Genomic DNA, 23,668 nt, shown 5'->3' with positions numbered 1-23,668 from the left:
GAAAGAAAGTTAAGAGTTCTTAGCCATAGCCTGTGTACTTGTTGGGGTTTTCATTGCTGTGATAAGCACTGTGACCAAAAGCCAAGCTTATTTCACATTTCACATTGCAGCTCACAGTCCATCATGACAGGAAGTCAGGGCAGGAACCTAGTGACAAGACCTGACGCAGAGGCCATGGAGAAGTACTCCTTACTGGCTTGCTCTCCATGGCTTGCTCAGCCTGCCTTCTTAGGGGTGGATACCCACAGAGAGTTAGCTGTCCCACATCAATTATTAACCAATATCCCACACACTTGCCTACAGGCTAATCTAATAGAGGCATTTTCTTAACCTGGGCTCCCGGAAGACTCTAGCTTGTGTTAAGTTTGCAAAAACCAACCAGCAGAGCCTCCTTATCTGACTTCTGGCTATACATTGAGAAAGTAGTCAGCAGTCTGCCTTTGCCCAAAGCCACGTTTTTTGATGTTTGTTTGTTTGGTTTTGGTTTTTCAAGACAGGGTTTCTCTGTATTTTTTTGGATGCTGTCTTGGAACTCACTCTGTAGACCAGGCTGGCGTCGAACTCACAGAGATCCACCTGCCTCTGCCTCCTGAGTGCTGGGATTAAAGGCGTGCACCACCAACGGCCGGCTTCAAAGCCACGTTTTGTAAGCCCATGTTTTGCTGGATGAAATTTATCAGACTCTTTCCTGTCTCAGAATGGGGTGAAGGGATCCTTTGGTAGCCATAGGAGGAGAAAGAAAAGGAACCTGAAAATCAGAGCAGGAGAAGTTGAAACAACTCTGACAATTTAGACAGATGTCAGGCAGCTCTTCCATGTAATTGCGTTGGGGTTTCCAGTGGCCACTCTGTCCAATTGCTTTCCTGGCTAATATGAAGCCTGATTTTATGTTGCTTGCCATTCAATAAGTGAGCTCCCGACTTCGGTTATGTGACCACCTGACAAGATAAACCAAAGAGTTTAGCGTCTTCAGTTGCCTGCAGGACAGGACAGCAGATTCTCAAGAACACCGTAGATCATTGCTCGGAGCTCTCATTACTCTCTTCCACAGCTTTTGGGGTCTGCTGTGTGCTGGGCCCAGGGCCAAACATTAGGAATGTCATAGCAAGATAGAGACCTAAAATTAGATCCTTGTTGGCCTTTAGTTATAGCCCTGGTCACATGATCTACACAACTACCAACCACTTTTATTTTAGTATCCTGAAGAAGGGACTTTAGCAAACCTAGATCCTTTCCTTAGAGTACTGGCCATAATCATACAAAGCTGTATAAGGCAGCAGTTGGCTTAGGAAACCTAAGAGGAACTTCCTTGAAGTGATAGCAGTAGGATTTGTAGGCACGTGGTCATGAATAGAACCTTCCAGATTTCTCATGGAAGAATCACAGCTTGACCTCAGGCTCTCCCATGTTTCATAACAGAAACTGAGACACAGGGCATAAGTGCCAGCCACTGGCCTTGTGCAAAGTTGTTTTCAGCTGTGATCATCAGTCATATTGCTCGCCCCAGTCCCCTCCCCCCCCCCAAGACTCCTACCATACATCTGTGGCTAAAGATCTGGTCATATGTATGTGAGAGTCCTGACACTGGCCTTAACAGGATGCTCTTAATCTCTGAAACAGATGGAATTGCCAACTAAAGGAATAATGAACTGACGTAGACTGTCAAGCCACTGTTCTCAAGTTAACCAGTGGGGACATGTTATAAAATAAAGCATTTTGTTCTTAGTTTTTGTAACCTATCCACTTCTGGAAGGGATGAGACATGATATTTATGAAGCACAAAATATAACACCCAGAAATTAATTCAAAATAAATATAAAAAATTAAATAGTAAGCAATTTATCGAAGGAAAATATTATGTTAAGAGACCCAGAATAATCATTTCTGAGCATCCTCATAGATTAAGCATGGGGTGAAACTTAAAGGTTGTAAGCTTCATGGGAAATAAAACAAACATACCAGATTCTTGAAAGAAAATTTTTGCTAGCCCATTCCACTCAGAACCACTGTGGGAGTCCTTAAATACTTGAGCAACATAAATAACTGTTTTTAAATAAATTAAACTAGCATGTGGCTATTTTTATAATAACCATTACTGAAAATGGAAGCCTTCATGTAGAATTAGTATAATTTTCTCCTAATTCATTGTTCAGACAATTAAGCAAGCAATGTGGACTGGACACATAACTGTTTCATGGTTACTGAATAAAATTTAGAGGACCTACATATTTGATAAATAACAGAATAAACAACACCCTTGCCATCTATGTTTTGTATATGCAACAAGTGATCTTTCAAAACAGTAATGTGTGGCACAGCTATCCTCACACTAGTGACTCCATCCCTGGCTTCCTGCCTATGGTTCCTGCCATTACTTTCTGGCAGATTTTTGACAGAGGCTAAATGGCAGAGATAGTGCTCTTTTATGAAGTTTTAAGATGCTGACCAGTATTCTATAAAAGCAGCACTGTAGGCCGGGCAGTGGTGGTGGTGCATTCCTTTAATCCCAGCACTCAGGAGGCAGAGGCAGGCGCATCTCTGTGAGTTCAAGGCCAGCCTAGTCTACAAAGCTACACAGAGAAAAATCCTGTCTTGAAAAATTAAAAAAAATTTTTTTAATTAAAAAAAAAAGGGCGGCGGGAGTGAGGGCACTATAGCTGTGCCTCTAAGCAGAGCCAACATGGCCCTAAAAACAAGGTTTGAGTCACTCAGTACTTGAATAAATGCTATGAAACTGTTGACAACACCACCCCTTGAATTGCAGGCACGGTGGTTGAGGAGAGCAATGGTTCTGATGAGGTGGAGAAATCAGATGAAACAAAGATGTCAGAAGAGATACTGGCTTTGGTGGATGAGTTTCAGCAGTCCTGGCCTCTGGAAGGCTTTGGGGGAACACTAGAAATGAAGGGGCGGCGTCTGGACCTGCAGGGAATACGGGTACTGAAGAAAGGTCCCCAGGATGGAGTAGCCAAGAGCTCTTGTTATGGAGACTGCAGAAGTGAAGACGATGAAGCAACGGAGTGGGTAAGGATTTGCCAGCTCAGAGCTGAGGAGAAGGCCCCGTCAGGCAAGCACAAGAACCAGAGTTCAATCCCCAAAGCCCACATTACAAAGCCAAGCGTAGTGGCATGTGCTTGTAAGGCCAGCATTGGGGAGGCAAAGGCAGGAGAATCTGTGTGGTTTGCTGGCTAGCCTTATCAGGAACCCCAAGCCAAGGAAAGACCCCATCTCAAAAACGGAGATAGACAGCTCCTGAAGATGTATACTTCTAGTTGTCCTCTGACCGCCACACTCATGCATACCAGTGTGTGTACACAAACACACACTTGAACACAGAACATACACACATGCATCCACACAAACACATACTTATACACAAGTTCTGGTTCACCACTTCAGTCTTCATGAAGTGTATCCAACTCTTTGGGGACTACTAATATACAACTGTGAAGGTTTCTGGATGTGTGGCTCTACCATACTCCACATTCCAGGACACTGTTCACCCTGGAATTTTCCAGGAAGCATTTCATTTATATAAGCATTACTGACTTCTGGGAGGTGAAAAGAACTGGGATGGTTATAAAGCACCCTCAAAGCCACAGACTTGGGACAGATGAGATGCTTCTTTTTAGAATCTCTATGTGCTCATCAAGACTAGGTTATTTTGCACATTTCCCTATCAATTTTTCATTTAAATCTTTAAAATCAAACTTAGCCAGATGCAGTATACACCTGTAATTCAGCACTCAGTAAGCTGAAGCAGGAGAATGACAGGAGCCCAAGAATTCAAAACTAGCCTGGGCAACATAGCAAGATTGTTCAGACTACTACTACTAATAACAACAGTAGTAATATAATAAGCTTAAGGATTTGATTTTGGAAGATATTTCTGCTTTTCAAACTATACATTTTTTTAATTGGAAACCAGGAGACTATCTTAGTATATAGAATAGTGAGTGCACTCATGAGTCCTTCCCCTCATCTCAAGTACTACCCAGCCACAGTAGCACAGATGTCTTGTCTCAGCATTCCACAGGGGAAAGGAAGCAGAGACAGGAGCATCCCCAGAAGCTCTCAGGACAGCTAGCCTGGGTTACACAACAATGAAGATACCTTGCCCCAAGACAAGGTTGCAAGGCAAGGACCAAAGCTGGAAGGTGGTCCTCTGCTTTCTACACACGAGCCATGCCATACAATACCTGGACTGCCCCCCACATAAACACAAATGAGCACACACATATGCTCACATCTCACACACACGGGTTTTTAATTGATCCATAATAATTATACATATTTATGGGGTAAATATATCTAAACATATATTTGTATCTCCAATGGATGTTTCCACATGTATACATAATATGATTGTGCAGCAATCAAATCAGGGTATAGTGTATCTATCCAGGTTATTCTTTTTAATATAATATTCTTTGAGAATGCCATATGTATATGTGTATTCCATATATATATATTGTATTTGCTCCTGCTGACTCCTCTAAGACCCACTACTCTCACCCTTTATTTTTTCTTTATAACCCACCCAGTTGAGTTTGGGTACACATACAGTAACGAGTGTGGGACCATCCACTGAAGTGTGTTCAACCCACATGGTACCAAACCCTTAATGAAAACTGACTCTTCCTCCCCCAGAAGTCACCAGCTATCAGTTTTTCAGCTAGGAATGGGGGCTTATGAGCCTTTCCCCTCATCCAAACTGGAAAGTTGACTGGATTAATCTTTATGAAGGTAATTACAGCTTCTCTGAGTTTATGAGTATAGTGAACCTGCCATTTCCAGAAGACCTTGTTTTGCTCCAGCCCTCCCTGACTTCTGGCTCTTAGTCTTTCTTCCTTCTCCTCCTCGGTTGTCCTGAGCCTTGTGAGGAGAGGGTGTGATATAGCTGTCCCACTGTGGATGGACACTCTTGGTGTTTTGACCAGTTTTGAGTTTCTGAGTTAACCACCATTCACTACACAGACTTCCCCAATGCATCTGAGAACTGCACTAATTAGTTGAGTATAGAGATACAAATTTCAGAGCCATTTTGCTATTGTGTCCATTTAGCAGAACAGTAGTTATGGATTGATCCCACCTTAGCCCCTGAAGCCATGGGTTCTTGGTCAGATTTACAGCACTGGATATATTCTTTCTGTCCTGTGGGGCAGATCTTGGATCAATCAGATAGCAATTGGTTATCCCCATAGTAACCATGATAATACTGCATACCAGAACATATCCTGCCATGCAGGTTATTATTCACAGCTGAATAAAACTGTCAAAGCCTTTTTTTCCTCTAATAGCCTGTTTAGCACCTTCTGGTGCTATGAAAGACAGCTAGTGAGGAGGAAGCTTTCCAGTCAGTATCAACTTGATTTTTCCATGTCCTCTGACCAAAGTGTGTGGTGTCCTCAGAAACAGGGTCTTGATCATCAAGTTCTAGTGGAGTAGCTTATACTTAAAACTACTGAAATCTACAGTGAGGGAGAGTCAGTCACTCGTTTGTCTCATTTGTTTCTAACATGTTTTTGATTCCCAGATCACATTCCAGGTCAAACGTGTAAAGAAACCCAAAGGGGATCATAAAAACCCTCCTGGTAAAAAAGTAGAGTCAAATCAAGCAGAAAACGGAAAGCGCTACCAAGCAAACCTAGAGATCACTGGCCCAAAGGTGGCATCTCCTGGACCCCAAGGTAAGGGAGACTGTCTCAGCTCATTTCTTCTTTCAGATCACTGTCTCTCCCGTAAGGGATGTGTTTTGTAACTTAGAGCAGTTCAGATGAGAAGGTGAAAGACCATGTCGGTCATTAGTATAAGAAATTTTTTCAGGCTCCTATATTTGACCATTATTTGTGTGTGCTAAAGGCCACCATCATATACCCAGGTGACTTTTTCATCCCAGCAGCTAAATGGTAGGGAGATAATTCCTCTTTTAAAAATGTGATATCACTTTTTAAAGGAATATTTTTACTATCTTAGACCAAAAACTCAATTCATTAAAATCCATCTTATTTAACTAAACAAAAACACTGACTAGGGCAACAGTAGAATATACAGAATAGAATGTATTATCCAAACTCGGGGTGCGCCCTAATAAGATCTACACACAGCACTACCAGGGTAACATAATGTCCAGTCAGTAGCAGCCATGGCAGAGCAAACGTAAACAATTAAGATTTTTGCTCACCAGATTATCTCTAAATGTGTAGTACACAGTGAAAATTAACAGAGCAAACCTAAGGTTAGTTTGACAAGATGAGTCAGAGGAATTTAGAACATATCAGTAATTAATTCACTCTGGGAAAGTTGCCTTGGAGAAACCAAAGACATGCACAGAGATGCTGATTACACAGGCTAGCCAATAAGCAGCCTAAATACTGTACTATCCTGGTTAAGCCACAGCGTGTCTGTGGTATATGTTGTACAACAAAGAAACACAACACAGCAAGTGAGTGAGGACAGTCTATGAATGGTGTAAGGATGTTTCCATCCTGAGAGTCAAACACACTGCGTTTTATCAACTATATTTTTCTCACATTCCAATATCTCTGACACATGACATACATGTCATCATGGCAGGAATTGTCTGAAGCAGTCCATCCCATGGAGTTGATGGCCTCCTAGATCAGTCACAGCTGGCCTAGCAAGCAAGCATGTGTAAACACATGTAGAAGCAGGTGACCACAGCACTATGGATGCCCTCTGTGGGTTCAAAGAAATCTGTAGATGATTTGTATTTTCTTCTTTGTGGCCTTTCCATTTTATAAATATTTTCTAATGGCCCTGTATTACTTGAAAGAAACCAAAAGCTTCTTACAAAGAGAATTTTAAAGCTAACCTGACAGATTATCTGAGAGCATCTAGACGAGTGTGTGTTTGATTGCTTACTTTCTTTTGGCACTCAGGGGTTTGAGATGATGACTTTGTTCATGTTAGGATAGTTCTCTACTTCTGAGCTACACCATGGTCCCACTTTAGCAGTTCCAAATGGTCTCAGCTTAATAGGCACAAGTGGGGCATTGAAGGTACTTGCAAATGAGATCATGAAGCTACTTACTCTCCTTAAAAAAGAATGCTCAGAATGGAGAAGGTGCGAAAATACTACAGAGGGTTAGTAGCCCAGTTTAAATAAGTATGTATTCTGTCCACTTCCAGCTAATAAACTTCTGATAAATCATGTCCAAGTCCTAAAGCAAATTATTGAGCAAATGTTTGTAAACCTGTGGGGAGAAATGCAGATCATTGAGAGCCGTAGTAGCTACACTAAGTACTAATAATAACATTGAACTAATTTCATTTCCTTTTTTGGCTAGGGCTTCTAAACTGGAAGACCAGGGAAGTGCCATAGACATAATGTAACTGGATTTCAGCAAGGCATTTAACAACCTCTTATGATATCCTTGTGAACAAGATGGAGAGATGTGGGCTCGAAGTTTCCCACTGCCTACAGGATAAAGTGCAGACTTCCTAGTGTGGCATTCAAGACCCTTTATAAACCAGCCTCTCTCCACCCTTCAGCACCACCTATGAAGCAGCCATGCTCTTATTTTACCCACGCCTTTGTCCATGCTATTCCCTCTGCCTGGAATGTCCTTACACCACCTCTGCGGTGCTAATATTGCTCACCCCTAAACTTGAAAGTCAAGTGCCATTTCTCCCTTGCTACCTCCAGCACTATGCTGTCACAGTGTAACAGTTTGCTTATGTTTGCCTTTCCCACTAGCCTGTGAGCTGCAGAGCAGGCTGCCTCTTTCTTTCTGTGTGTATCCCAGTGTGTTACACAGTTCCCAGACCCTTATAATAGGTGCTCAATAAATATTTTTTCAAGTGAATTTCTTAACTATAAAAGGAAAGTGAGCTTTATTATGAAATGTATGCTTTATTTAAAGTTCATTTGAAATTCTTCCAAACTGTTCTTTTTTGCTTTATTAAAATCTGAATCTAAATCCCTGCCTGTACCTCAAATGTTTTTCTCTTGCTGGTAAATACCTACAGTGTAAGTAGAGCTAAGGTTCTCCATCCTGCCCACCCCCATCAGAAACCCATCACATAAGACTTGGGTTTGCTCTTTCTCTGGGACTTGATCTGAAGTGAAGGCCTCAGACTGAAAGGGTGGTGCCTTTCCTAGCACCAGAATTGGGCACATGTGTGTTAGGGTCAAATAACCTGTGTCGGTCTGACTCTTCTCCTCCAGCCAGAGAACTATGGCTGTTTCCGCCTGTGAGTTGTGAAGACGAAAGCCTAGTGAGATTAGGAGTTGCAAATACTGAGTTCAGCTTCTGATCACACAGTAAACACCCTTGGAATAAATGGTGACCTTACATTGTCATAGATCCCATCCTGATACTTTTGTTTGTGATTCTGACAGGGATGATTTTGTACCTATGGAACATTTGGCAATGTGGTGACACTCCTTGGGGAAGCTGTGCTACTGAAATCTAATGGGTTGATAGATTTAGGTGCTGCTAAAATGCCCTCCAGTGCCCTAAGTGTCCCTACAACAAAGCATTCTCAAGCCCAAAGATATCTGTTCCCATTATGTCAGAATTATCCCCATAAAATCAAACCCAAAAGGGTAAAGGTTAAACATGGTAAAAATGTTAATGTCTAAGAGTATCTTAATCCCTGCTTCATGTTGATGAACTTCAAATACAACAAGGGATTTGATTTTTATTTCATCTTTGAGAAGAAAGCCTTATTCAGGGGGATTTTTATTCCCATTGCCACGAATGATAAGATTTTAATTAGATCTGTTTGTTGATGGTGCACAAGAAGAAAACTAGGCACCACCAGTTTATGTTATGTCATCAATAGGGGAAACAGAAGCTTGGCTTCCATTCCTTTGTACTGTGTCCATTCATGACATACTTTCCTTCCAGGAAAAAAACGTGACTACCAGAGTCTGGGGTGGCCCAGTCCAGATGAATGCCTCAAACTCCGCTGGGTGGAGCTAACTGCCATTGTGAGCACCTGGCTGGCAGTTTCTTCCAAAAACATTGAGTGAGTATCTTTGACGTGACCTTCCTCATGGAATTTCCTTACCCATGAACCACAAAGGCCTCAACTGACTCTAGCCATGGTGTCATGGGTGGGTGGAAGTCATCTTCCTGACACTGTGGTCAACAGCATGACTATTGCTACCCATGGCCTAGATGGACTCAGTCCATACAGACTGATAAATGAACCCCATTCTAGGTACCTTCATCTGCACCTGGCAAGCTGTCAGAAGTTTGAAGACAAATCCTTCTCTTTAGAAATACAGAGGCCATTGCATAAACATTATGCATTTTTAGGGAGGTAGGGCAAATCTAGATTTACCAGCACCTGTGAAGATGCTGACTTTGGTTACTTTCTGTCCTGGAAGTGTTGCTGTTCCTCTAGATTTGCTAACCTTGTTCCAGAACTTCCTTCACCACTGAGAGCAGTGATCCCTCCCAAATTTGTATCTCTAGACCAGACCACTCTTCAAAGCCCCAGACTTATTTATACCCACCATCTCAAGAAAACACACAATTTTCTTAGCCAGGATCTAACTTTTTTTTTAAAAATTGATTTTGTTTTCTCCATTTCACATTTTTTTAGAGATTCATTTGTATTTCTTAACGATGTTATGTGTGTGGATCTGTGCATGTGTGAATGTAGTGCCCATGGAGTTCAGACAAGGGCATAGAGTCCCATGGAGCTGTTGCTGCAGGAGGTTGTGAACCACCTGCCATGGGCACTGGGAGCTGCAGCTGGTGTGTGCTCATAACCACTGAGCCATGTCCAGCTCCTCCATTCATATTCTAACCTGGATATCGTCCTTATAATTCTTTTCCTTATCCCTCAAACATTGTCTGTTACCAATTCTTACGACTTTTACTCCCTGAGAACTTTTCAAAATTGCTTTTCTGTATCCACATTGCTGCTCCAGAGTGCCTCTGCTGCCACACAGATGCATGCATAGCCTTCTAACAAGACGTCTTCCCTTGCTCATTCTTGTCTCTGTCGGTCCCTGCTATGAGAGTTCTCTGGGTGTAAGTCAAGCATTCTTGCTCTGCCCGTGCCCCTCTCAGTCATAGCCTTCACACCAAGGCCTTTGAGCTCTGCTGTCTCAGGAAAGCTGCCATAATCACCCTCCTCATGGTGCAGAGGAAATAAATACCCTCATAAGCACATTTGTATTATTTCATGTTTTATAACTTACCCCTTCCAAGATATGAGTAGCATAATAGCTGAAACTGTATATGTTTGCTTAATTATTATAGCCTTGGAATCTGATATGCAGTAGGTTTGAAATAAATGATCAGTGGAGCAATGAATGTTTCCCAAATGTAAGTTAAAGTTTTTAAATTTAAGTTTCAAAGTAAAATTTGGTAGTGCCGAATTACCATTTGTAGTGCATATGATTGTTTATATGTTCACAAAGTTCTTTTCCAGAAGGCCAGAGTTCATAACCAGCCCCATATGAATGGTTCATAACCACCTATAACTCCAGCACCAGGGATATCTGTGTCCTCTGGTCACCTGCACACACATGCACATACCCACACAGAGACACATACATAATTTTAAAAAAAAAAACCCTTGAGATCATGAAGTAAAGTACTTTTATTTGATACCCATTACAATGAGTGTCCAGCTGGGTCTGTATAAATGTACTGTCTAACTTTTAGATGGCTTTTTCTTTGAGCACAAGTATGGTTCTGTGTGTAAAGGAAAAGTAGGCTGTAGGAATTGTTGAGTGTCTTACTGCTATCTGTTCCCTAAAAGGAGAAAACCTACTTATTTCAGACCCTCCTTGGTGAGGGAGCACCATGTGGAAGTTAGATCTGCTGTTTGTTAGAGCTCTCTCTACCTATTTGGATTTTTCATGTCCGATGTGGTCATCTCCATTTTTCAGCATCACAGAACACATAGACTTTGCCACACCCATACAGCAGCCAGCAATGGAACCGCTGTGCAATGGCAATCTCCCCACAAGCATGCATACCCTGGACCACTTACAGGGAGTGTCCAACAGAGCCAGCCTGCACTACACGGGTGAGAGCCAGCTAACAGAGGTGAGTACTCAGCCTTGTTTGGACTGTTGTCGTGTAAACCTCACAGTTTTGATGTAACTAACAGCAGGAAGCAGGACTCTTGCTTTTGCAGGGTGGGATGGTGGTGACTTAGGCAGCTTTTCAGCTGAGCCCAATTCCTTTCAGGTCTTAGGACAGAACTTGTGCTTCTTATGACTGTAACTAACACACCCCTCAGTGAGCTAGCCTCTGCCTTCCACAGAGAGGCTGAGGACAGAAGCATTTGGGGCAGCTATTTTCCTGTTGACATTCTTAAGAAAGGCAGGAGGGCTGAACCAGAATATACCTATCACAGCAATAGAAACCCTAACTAATACAAATATATTTGTTGGCATGAAGAAGATTTTGGAACATATTATATGAAAATATAGACTATGGTATAAACACACACACAGCAAATATCTGAAAAATATATGTAAGGGTATTAACAGTGCCTGTGTAGATGACAGAACTGCAAGTAGTTTTGTTGCCCTTATTTTCGGGTGTTGCTGTGATAACTGTGTTTTATGTGTCTGTAATTTTTATTAAGTGGGAGAGGACCATGGGCTGTCAGGGTCACCGTAATAGTGTCTTCCCCAGACTGGCTCCCCAGTAGATGCACAGCAGTGTCCCAGAAAAGCATTTTGATGTTATGCTCCAGCATCCAAATGCAGTCTTATTTTCAGCCCTCTCATCTACCATCTCCTTCTGTAACAGGTATTGCAGAATCTTGGCAAGGACCAGTATCCTCAACAGTCACTTGAACAAATTGGCACCCGAATCGCCAAGGTTTTGGAAAAAGTAAGTCCCCCAAGGTGACTAGTCCCCTTTGACTTCTTAGTAGACTGTTGGTTCCTACATGACTATCACCTCTTCTGCCTATGACTGACATGACCAGAGGCCCGGGGAGAAGTGCCCCCACCCACAATATCTCCATCACCATTTGTCACTCTCGTCCACACCTCTTTGCCTTCTGGGATGAGGCATGCCAGGTCAGCGTTGTCTCCTTTCTTCTGCCTGTGTGTTGAGAGTGCTGCTGGGAACTCTGGGACCTAGAACAGGAAGTGAGACAGAGTGTGGTGCTGACAGGAAATACCTTATGAAATAGCTTTTCTACCCCAATCCTGAAGCACATTTACAATACTGCACTTCCTACAGCCTGGAGGAGGTACCCAAAATCCCAAGATGACTTTTCTACTTCAAGAAGAGGAGTTGAATTCTTAATTAGATTACTTTGTAGCTAAGGATCTGTCTGGTATTAAAGAAATTATGTATAGTTGTGGTTAAGAAAGGCAACTCACTTCAGTGTCAGTATGACAGATGCAGTAACAACTGCCTTCCTTTGGGTATCACACATGGCAACTGTCCATTTGTAATAAAAGTGGGGCACAGATGCGATCTACAGACCCAAGCAAACAGTAAGAAGTAAAGATCGCCAAAAGTGCTTGAGGTCAGCATAGAGGGCGTGTGGGAGGGGGATGCAGAAGACAGGCTGGGATAGGCATTCCCAAATATGTCCTCAGAAGTCCTCTACCTGAAAGGAAAACCTTGGGTGATGCAGATAGCACTACAGTAGTTACCCAGACTCAGGACCACTACACAGGAGCAACAGGACTCATCAGAGAGCACTCAGCAGTGATACCCTGCAGGGCCAAAAGCACAATTTAGTCTAGAGTTCCTGGCATGAACTTAAAAAGTATCATGAAACAACTGACTTTATGAATCAAGATCACAGAGCAAAACTAAAAACTCAGGGAGGGGTTAGCAATGATATGAAAACAGGATTCTCACCCTGAATGCTAGCAAACAGAGAGATAGTAATAGGAGGGAATGTAGATTGGAAGAAAAGGGAGGCACGGGAAGGAAAGGGGGGGGGGAATGAAAGATAATAAAAAAGAATGGAAGAAAACATGACAGGAAAAAAATGTAATCCAAGATAGAATTAAATGAGACTTAGCAAGTTCTCTTATTTCTGTAAAATATGTCTAGTTAAAAGGGCATGTTGTATGGCAGAGAAACTGATCCAAAAGAGTTAGCAATGATGCTTATCCAAGCAAATTATTCTATTTTAATAAAGCAAGAGAGAGTTCTTGACACTTATCTCCTGACACAGCAGTTCCAGAGAGATCGCCCCACTTCAGAAGAACTGCATCCTGCACAGGGTAAAATGCTTCTCAGTTGTCATTGGTCTTACCCAAAGCAACTGTCCACATCTTTATATTCATTTAAAAACACAAACAAACCAGAAATAGGAATGTGAGCTCACTGAGATCAAAGTTAGAGCTTAGATAGAGTCTGCTGGTCTGGAAGACAATGAGGAGCCCAGGCCTGATGCTGGGTCTGGAGGATGATGAGGAGTCCAGGACTAGAGGAACTGAACCCTGGACTCCCACTCGGAGCCAGCAAGTCTGCAAGAACAACTTAGCTAGGCTTGACAGAAGGAGACGGCTGGCAGATTTAAAAGAGAAGCAATGGCATATTCAAAAGAATTACAAATGGAAGAAATTATTTCCAGCCGAAGACAAAAGCAAGCATGCTGGAGAACACAAACAGGGTCATTCTTTTCATCAAAAGGAGGGAGATCTGCAGGTGAAGAACCAAGGCTGATAGTGAGGTCAAGGCCAACACGATCTAGACAGTAAGTCCTTGTTTCAAAAATATAAATCAGGAGAACCCCCCAAAAAACAGGAAATGCCATAAACACACATACACACACACACACACACACACACACATACACACAGGAAATAAAGGAAAAGTAAAAAGCTAGATATAAAAGAAAGAAAAAGTCCTGGAACTGGAGAGACGGCTCATCAGTTAAGAGCACTGACTGCTCTTCCAAAGGACAAGGTTCATTTCCAAGTCCCCACATGGTAGCTCACATCTGTCTGTAACTCCAGTTCCAGGGGATCCAACACCCTCATGCAGGCAAAGCACCAATGAACGTTAAAAAAAAAATACTGCTCTTGCCAAAGAATGAAAGAGAAAGAGAGAGAGAGAGAGAAAGAAAGAGAGAGAGAGAGAAACCCAGTAAAATACCCAAATAATAGGAGTTCTTTAAAAAGCCAAAGCAAATATTAAAATTATAATTTGTAAAAATAAACTGCATAGAGAGATCCTGCCTAATAAATAAAGAAAAATGAATAAAATAAACAACTAAAAGAAATGGAATACCATATACTTGGGGAATTTAACAAAAATATATTTTAATAAAATTTTATTTTTAATTGCTAGTCTCCCTCTCTCCTTCCTCCTTTCCCTTCCCCTCCTCTTCCCCCATCTCTCCTTCCCTACCTACCTACCTCCAAGCCCCCCCAGCTCCCCTTCTCTCTCTCTCTTTCTCTCTCTCTCTCTCTCTCTCTCTCTCTCTCTCTCTCTCTCTCTCTCTCTCTCTCTCTCTCTCTGTGTGTGTGTGTGTGTGTGTGTGTGTGTGTGTATTATTTTGAGAACAGACATGTACATCTCGGGTCTTCAGTTCTGTACACAAGTGCCTCTTCCTACTGAGCCATCCCACCTGTCCCTGAAAGTATTTAGAGAAGCTCATGTTGCTACGTTTTCAACAAAATCTCAATTCCAGAAGTCAAAGGAGTAAGAGTTTTAGGAAAGGAAAAAAAAACTGTAAGCCTTGAGCTGCAAAGTTGAGCATGAATATATAAAGTCTATATGCAAATGGTGATGAGCTTGCAGAGACTGGTGCTCCCATGCACCCCTTCTGAGAAGCTACCTATGAGGGTTTACGCTCTGGACAGCCTAGATGACCATACTAGCAATGGTAGAAGGGACTGATGTCAAACATGGTGTCTTCCTGCCCAGCTAAGATGCTCTATAGAAGCCACACCATATATAATGATCCATCCTCTGAAAATACAGGCATGCTACAGCTGTCAAAAATAAATTGATTAGGGACATACATAAAAGATAAGATCAGAGTACTCATTAATTACTAGGTACAGGTTAGGAGTTGAAGATTATATGCTGATTTAGAAGAAGGAAGGATTGTGAGGAAAAACAAGAGCCAATAGGGTGTAACCCAGATGTGAGGTAGCAGAGCATCACATATTAACACTGGGATTAAGGCATTACAATATAGGTACACTGTGAGCTTTCCTAAATACCAAAAGATAGACTGGAAAAGGATTGAGTAAAGTGGGCATACAGGAAACGAGTAAATACACACAGGTCCTTGCAGATGCATTCAGGGACTGGGACAAGCTCATTAGTCACAGCCATAAATGCAAACGGGTTTACCTCACCTATTAAAAGAACAAGACCTTTCAGAGTAGTCAAAAAGCATGAGGGGCTAGAGAGATGACTCATTGGTTCAGAGCACTCGTTCTTCCACAGTACCCGGATTCAGTTCCCAGCATCCACAGGGACACATAACTATCTCCAGTTCTAGGGGCCCTGATGCCTTCTGGTGCACATATAAATACAGGAAAAATAACTATAGATTTTTTTTATTTTAAAAGCATGTCCATAGGTTATGCTGAGCTCAGTAATACCTACATAAAATTTAGTAAGATTTAAAAATACAAGATTTTAAATGGGCAAGTCATACAATGCAAATACCAAACCTACTGAAAGCCTTAAGGACACAGGGAAAACACCAGTTTCTTTGTGGTTGGTGATGTAGCACTCCAAGCTTAGTACAGAGAACAGCTGTCCTGTGTTCCCAGTTCTGTCCTTTCCACTACACTCACCTGAAGTCACTCACACGGCAGAGGGGAGACACCCAAGACTACTGCATGTATGTATCCGATGCCCCCTGGGAAGGCTGTCTCTACCTTAGCAAAGTGTGTGACTCAAGTTTCTGGCCAGAGACTATGTTACCCACCTTTAATCCCTCACATCCACCTTCAGGGAAGCAATAGTGAGATCAGTAGTGCCTCAGCAGAACTCCTGGAAACCAGGAGCCATCTTACTATGCTGCATAAAGAAAATGGCAAGTCCAGAATTCTGTGCCAGCAGAGGAACCCTTCAGAAGCTGAGGAGAAAGAAGATGTGTTCAGTTTATCAAAAACTAAGAGATCTCCACTAGTAGATCTAAACTGAAATAAAATGTAAAGGGATTTTCCACGAGCTTCGTTCAGCTGTCTCTGTAGATTTCTCCATCATGATCTTGGCCTCCCTTGCTCATATATTCCCTCCTCCTTCTCTTTGACTAAATTCCCAGAGCTTGGCATGGTGCTTGATAATGGATCTCTGCATCTGGTTCCATCAATTACTGGATGAAGGCTCTATGATGGTAGTTGGGGTAGTCACTGATCTGATTACAAGGGAAGGCCAGTTCAAGTCCCCTCTCCACTATTGCTAGGAATCTTAGCTGAGGTCATCCTTGTAGATTAGCTGAACCAAGTTCATGGAAACTCATGAACACTATCTGAGGGGGCCCCTGGCAGTAGGACTATGATCTATCCCTGGTACGTGAGCCCATGTTGGAGCCTATTTCCCATGAAGGGATGCCATGCTCAGCCTTAACACAGTGGGGAGGAGCTTGGTCCTGCCCCAACTTAATGTGCCAGACTTTGTTGGCTCCTCATTGTGCCCTTACCTGTTGGGAGGAGTGGATGGGGGTTGGGTTGCAGGGGAGGTAAGAGGGGCAGGAGGAAGGATGGGAGGGAGAACTTTGGTTAGAATGTAAAATGAAATTTTAAAAAAATTTAATATAAAAAACATGTAAACAGAAAATACCTCAGGTAGAAGGTATAAAAAGTTTCTAAAACAGAAAAAAAAATATAAAACAAAGCTAAAAAATATAACAAATGGAAAAACACAGCCATATTCCTGAGTGTAAAGTCCCCAAAGCCTAAGAATGTTGGTTCTTCCTAAGTTAATTTGTGATTTTTAGCAATAACAATAAAAGTGCCGTGTTTTCTCCAGCACCAGACAAGCTAATTGTAAGTTTATCCACAAGAGTGAACAATGTGGAATTACCAGGCAGACTGAGAAAAAGAACAGTTGGAGAAGAGGAGGATTTAACCTCATATTAAACATACATGAAGTCCTTAATTAAAACTGTTTAATAGTGGTGCATGAATACACAGACCGATGAGAAAGGACAGAAAGCTAATTGCATGTGACAGCTTAGCGTATAAAGGCAGCCCCCTCACCCCCCCCACCCCACCCGCCCCAGTGCAGAGAAACACGTTTTATGCTAGATAGAGAAAATGTAAAATTAAATCCATTCCTTACACATACACCAAGATAAATATTAAATGGATCAGAGACTTAAATTCATCTAAAAATGGATCTCACATAGGTATAGATAGAATGTGGCGTCTTTGTGTGGCCTGAATGTGGCAAACATTTCCTAACTGACTCAGAATTCTCATGCAGTATGGGAAGAAGTTAACAAATTACCTAACTATTAAAAACTAACATTCGCTTGAACACTATAAACAAAGTGGATGTGTAAATGCAAACCTAGGAGCTATAGTTTCAGATGATACTAGAAATAAAGCATTTGAAACTTAATTTCTAAGAAGCTCCTAAGGAAGGAAAGTCAGTATCTCTTGGGATAGGATAAACATAACAGAAGAAAGGGTTAATGGAGGAGCAGAGGAAATGATGAAAATATTCAGAGAGAGAACAGAAACTGTGAAGTGTTTCATTTTAAAGGACTATACAGAAGGGTGGTGATTCAGACAAACAGCAGACTCGGGAGCTCTCTGACTGGAGAGAGAAACTGCTGGTCTCGGTGAGAAGAAGGGGCTTCTGAGTCCAGCCACCTCCACAGTGCACTTTAACTCTAACAAAGCACAAGGACGGGAAGCTAAGACAAAAGCCTCACCCTACTGTGGAGGCAAGAACTCCTCAACCACCACTGAAGTCGGGGCTTCTGTGAGTATCCCAGGATTTCATTTGGACCGTCTGGAGGTGTGTACCTTTGAAGAAGAGCCCAGTGTGGAGGAGCCTTTGCACTGTGGTGTAGCAGTCAAAACTCAGCTCCTGGTGACTGAATTAAGCAGGCCAGCTCTCACACACTATGTGAGGATAAGATAAAAGTTCTCTGTAAGAAGATAGCCTTGGGTCAGCACCAGCCAGCAAACCTGATGACCTGAGTTTGACCTCTAGGACCCACATGGTAAACGGAGAGAACCAAGGCCTTCAAACTGTCCTCTGACCTCCACATGAGTGTTGCAGCATATGTATATGAATGTGTGCATGCATATACACACATTGAATAAATACATGCAAATGTAATTCAGGTGCCCTGGTATCTAGTGATATTTTCATTGAGTACGAACAATAAAATTTATAATTTGTCATTTGAAAAAGAAGATCACCTCATCTGGAGTCTCTGCAGTATTGTAGACAAAGGTCAGACCTTCCACTGAACCATGCTAGATGTCTATGGGTTGGGGTTGAAACCCAAGAAGAAAGAAGAGACCATAGATGAGCTCCATTGCCTATAGCCACCCTTTATTGGGTTTTCATGGATGAAGAGCTAAAAAGTTAACCCAGTAATTCTTCCATCATAGGTTCACATGCCTTAGCTCTGAGTTAGTGGCTCTCTATAGCAATCAGACTTCAGGGTACACCAGAGTCATAATCTTGATAAAATCATAAAGATGGACCCATGTGACCCTCCCCTATAGTCAGTGTCCTAGGGTCAAGCTTAAGATTTTTATTGCTACTATGTTCTCAGGTGATACCAAGTATTGCAGGACCCCACTGGGAAACCAGTACCTTAGCACAGGCTGTGAGAACAACAGGTGTGGTGTGATTCCCTCCTGTTGACCAGTGGCAGCATAGCAAAGACCTCTGTTCTCTTGCCTTCAGCTTTCAAGCAGTCATTACCCATTAGTATTCTTCAAGTACCCATCTGTAATTATCTCCTTGGGGAATTATTGAGTTTGCATTGCCATTAATTATCACCAACTGCCAGCAGATGACATTAATTAGACTCCACTCTGGGTTCAGATCAATAAGCATCATCAGACCCTCAACACTCAGCTGAGCTTTCCACACTTGGTGCTCAGATGCCTCTGCAAAGGCCCCTCTGCACCACCAGATTTACCAAGCTGCTGCCATTGCCACGGCAGCATGTGCTAGGTTGCCATGTGGTCCTGTTTGACCTTGTGAGCTGGTACAGGGGCATTCTCCCTCCATGTGACCCCTTTCCCAGGTGCAGAGTCCATGCCATCTGGGTCAACCAACAACTAACTCAACTTGGTGATTGTGTGTCCCTTCACAGTGTTGACTGTTTCTTTTGTCATGTAGAAACAGGTTAGTTTGGCATAATCTCAGTTATCTGATTTCCCCTTGTCACCTCTGCTTTTGAGTTCTCACTATAAAAGTTATTGTCAATGTCAAGTGCTGTCCTCTGCTTCTTCTGATGCTGTTAAGAGATTCAGGTCTTGTTATGAAAAGGGCTGCTAAATGAGCATCTATCCTAAATTGGAAATATAAGTAAGAGCTTCTAATGCATTGTATCATTTGTAAAATAATCATTCCTGACTTCATCTGCCGGAGACTGCAGCAGTGCCTGCTTGTGCTGAGGAGCACCTCAGTGTTTCAACTGTGGTGTCCAGGCTCCCTGTTACACTGAAAGGAGCCAGGATTCCTTGAAGAAATTGCTTTTTGAAAAAGATTTATTTATTCTCTGTGTATGTGTGGATTCCTGAGTGAATCTGTGCACCATGTGAATGCCGGTACCCATAGAGGCCAGAGAGGACTTAGGATCCCCTGCCACTGGTTGTAGGTGGTGCAAGCTGGGAACAGAACCCAGATCCTCTGCAAATACAATTCATGCTTTTGACCACTGAGCATCTCTCCAGCCCCTGGAAATAGCTACCACCGAGTCTATCAATACCGAATCTCCCAGAGACAATTAGGTCATGTCTGAAGAACTTAGAGCCAATTTAAATAAGCTCCTATTGGCTAAGAACAGGATAATTTGAATGATGAGGTTAGTAACTGTGGTGGTGGAACTTACCACATGTATTTAATAAATTTGCTATAGTAATTTTGCCTAGGGAGCATGAGAACAGCTTGTTTATTTAAAATGTAAATAATTAGAAAACTATATAGGATGTCCCAACTAAAACACTAGGAATGATTGCCCTGGTGTATTAGGGGTGTTGCCATGCTCACAGAGGTATAATAGCACTGTATGTGGACTGTTGAAAGTTTCCATCACTATTTAAAAATAATCCTGCCCTCACTCTCCCTAAGAAGTGAAATTAGTGTCCATCCAGTCCCTAGTAGCTATTGATAGACAATTTTGGGGACAGAGGGGCATGTTAGATGGAATCACCAGGAAGCATGCAAGGGTTCAGAGAGGGCTGCATGTTGTGTAGCCCTGCTTCTTCACAGAAATAAGACTCCAGAGAGCAAATGAGGCATAAGGAATGTGTCAACCAACTGCAATGTATGGCCCTCACTAAAATTATTCAAACTGTGAAAGCAAGGTAGAACTTCATAATCCAATTGGGGGAAATATGCCAACTGAATAATTGATGGTATAACAGAATCAGTTGCAATATTTTAGACATAATCTATTAACTATAGTCCTTAATATGAGTTTTTACCTCAGCAGTACACTGAAAAATTTATTAGTGAAATTATAGAAAGACTGGGATTTGCTTCAGTTTAACATAATTGAGGGTGTAGATGAGATGAAAATGGGTCGATCAGTTCAGAAGCTAGTGATGAGCACAAGGGGATATTACACTGTTTTCGTGTGTGTGTGTGTGTGTGTGTGTGTGTGTGTGTGTGTGTGTGTGTGTACTTTAATTTTTAATTACATTTATCCATGTATGCACATGCACGAGTTAATTGACAACTTGCTGGTTGGTTTTCTTCTATCATGTGGGTTCCAGGGACCAAACTCTGGTGGTCAAACTTAGCAGCAAGTGCCTTTACCCGCTGAGCCATCTTGCTGGCCCATGTTTGTACTTTCTAAACACTCATTATAATGTGTTTTAAGCAAATTTAAACATGATAAAGTAAAATAAAACAGTTTAATAACAATGAAAAAAATCAAATAAAATCATAAAGGAGGTAATGAAAGCTAATTAGGAGAAAGGGGTTTTGGAGGAGGTAGAGGGACAAAATCTAGTGTAACCCAGGCTGGCCTCAAACACCCTGCTTAGCTGAAGATGATCTTGAACTCCTGAATCTCCTGCCTTCACTTCTCCAGTGCTGGGGTTACATGTGTGCACCAGCTGTAAGGGGAACGTCTTAAGCTAAAAATAGAACCATTTGAAGATTTTAGTCACGCAGTAGGTGGATGGATGGGTTAAAAGAACCTAATGAGTGACTTGGAAACTTCATGTAAGAAATTACAGTGGATCCTCTGCACAGAGACTTCCTGGATCCTGGGACCTGCTGCGCTTTTTCTCGGGACAGGGCTCACCTCCAAATAAAACATTGCATTTAAAAGCAAGAACATTAAATAGACAGTAGACAGGAAATGCAATGTGTCCCAAACCGGATAAGTACAAAGACCCACACCTGGACACAGTATAATAGAGCTGCCTAACAACGACAAAGATAACCTTCAAGCATTTGTCCGGCCAGGGTACTGTCAGGGAAACAGAAAAGACTCTAAGTATTTCAAAGGAACAAACTCAATTTAGAACGCTGATTGTGTTGTTGTAGAAGGTAAAAGGGGGGAAAGGAAATACTGAGGCCAACCAGGGTAGCAGCTGTAGGGAGGACAAGGGAAGTGCTGGGACCTCTCCTAGCTTACAGATCTACAGGAGGCATTCCACAGGGTGGGAGCCCTGTTTCTAACACAATATGGCTGCTGAGGAAGTGCAGTGAGTCTAGTTCTAGGGGAGCCAAGTGCTCCCAGCTCTGTGTGCTGTTGCTGGAGTGAATCTCAGTGGCGTTACAGTCGAACAGGAAGAACTGACCCTTCAGTCTCCAAGGACACATGTTTACAGAACATAGCAAGAAACCTGCTAACAGCAGAGAATGGTGATCTGCAAATTTACAGCCACAGGCCCACGGTGCAGATTATAGAATCAGGCTTTGGACTTGAGACAGAACAGCTTAATAAGTATCAAAGCAGCTATTCATTTATTTACTCATTCAGTAGATATTTGCTGATGGCTTAGTTACTGGGTGCCACTTTTTAGTTCTTGAGGTAAATCAGTGAAAGAGAACTGAAGACTGGGAAAGAACAGATCATATACAGAAAGATGGTGACTGAAATGACAGCCTGTTTGATAACATCGTCAAAGCCAGGTGACAATCTCAAAAGGACACAGACCCCCTAGAATTTTATGAACTTCTGTAAGGGAAGGATAAAAACATTTAAAGATAAAGAGCTAAGAAAAGGTCACATCTAAGAGTCCTACCCAAAGGAACTCCCCTATGTAACAGCCACCAGTGCATTATCCCAAGACACAAGATTTGCTAAGAAGTAAGATGATAAAGTTATAAATACAGATATAACTTATAAATAATGGCCACATATTTTGAAAGAAATGACAAAACTTAAATCCTGTTGAGTTAGACTTTTTGGCACTGTAACAAAATACCTGAGACAAACATTTCAAAGAAGGAAAAGCTGGACACGCTGGAGGCTTTTTGAGATGAGCTTGAGCTACATAGGAAGACACTCTTAAAGAGTAAGAGGAGAGAGAGGGGGAGGAGAGTTTAGTTTGACTTACAGCACTTATTTTATTATAATGCTTTTGTTTGGAGTCATGATAATAATGACCATGTGTATTAGTTGAGAAGTGTTCCTCCTACTTCAGTTTTCAGAGGCTGTTCTTAGAGAATTGGTATTATTTCTTCCTTGAATATTTATTACAGTTCACTCAGGATAAGCATTGTCTTTCTAATTAATTCAGTGTTTTCAATTGACCAGTGATCTTTGTATCTGTGAAAGAATTCGTCCTTTTCATGTAAATGGTTGAACTGATTATTAATTTACCACCTTTTGAATATCTGTAGGATCTGTAGTAATGTCTACCCACTCTTAATCCTGTTAGTAATACTTCATATCTTCTCTTTTTCCTGCTAAGACTACATAGCAGTGTGTCCATTTCATACATCTTAGCCACTGTTTAGTATACACTGAAGTTGTTTGTTGTCTCTGCTTCCTCTTAAAACACAGCTTACTTATCTGTGTGTCTCTGTGAGTGTGTACACACAGAGTCCAAAGAGGTCATCGGGTATACTCTTCTGTCATTCTCCACCTGTTCCTTTCTGGGTCCCTCCCTGAACCTGGGGCTCACATTTTCTTGCCTAGTCTGAAGATGAACAAGCCCCAGTGCGCCCCGCCCCTCACATCTCTACCTGATCCTCCTGTGTCCACCCGACCCTCCTGTGTCCACCCGACCCTCCTGTGTCTACCCGACCCTCCTGTGTCTACCCGACCCTCCTGTGTCTACCCGACCCTCCTGTGTCCACCTGACCCTCCTGTGTCCACCTGACCCTCCTGTGTCCACCTGACCCTCCTGTGTCCACCTGACCCTCCTGTGTCCACCTGACCCTCCTGTGTCCACCCGACCCTCCTGTGTCCACCCAACCCTCCTGTGTCCACCCGACCCTCCTCTATCCACCCGACCCTCCTGTGTCCACCCGACCCTCCTCTCTCCACCCGACCCTCCTCTCTCCACCCAACCCTCCTGTGTCCACCTGCCTTGGAGCTAGGGTTATAGGTTACACAGCTG

At 42.3% G+C, this 23,668-nt stretch overlaps 1 protein-coding gene across 7 annotated transcripts in view; it reads left to right on the top strand.

Moving 5' to 3' along the window:
• Positions 1–23,668, top strand: part of Ttc17 (tetratricopeptide repeat domain 17) — a 105,747-nt gene that overhangs the window by 68,576 nt on the left and 13,503 nt on the right. For 4 of the 7 annotated variants that reach the window (XM_005064886.4, XM_040745909.1, XM_040745907.1 and 1 more), the window contains 5 exons: positions 2,765–3,024; positions 5,537–5,690; positions 8,877–8,997; positions 10,880–11,039; positions 11,754–11,837. In XM_005064886.4, coding sequence (XP_005064943.1) covers positions 2,765–3,024; positions 5,537–5,690; positions 8,877–8,997; positions 10,880–11,039; positions 11,754–11,837 — 779 coding nt within the window. Of the gene's footprint in view, positions 1–2,764; positions 3,025–5,536; positions 5,691–7,310; positions 7,830–8,876; positions 8,998–10,879; positions 11,040–11,753; positions 11,838–23,668 lie in introns of those variants that run through there. The other 3 variants (XM_013121488.3, XM_040745911.1, XM_040745910.1) reach the window with 1 other exon arrangement.

This window comes from Mesocricetus auratus, unplaced genomic scaffold (genome assembly GCF_017639785.1).
Source record: "Mesocricetus auratus isolate SY011 unplaced genomic scaffold, BCM_Maur_2.0 Super-Scaffold_100004, whole genome shotgun sequence".
Taxonomy (NCBI): Eukaryota; Metazoa; Chordata; class Mammalia; order Rodentia; family Cricetidae; genus Mesocricetus; species Mesocricetus auratus.
Note: the sequence above shows the minus strand (reverse complement) of the source record. Positions and strands in the feature narration are given on the sequence as shown.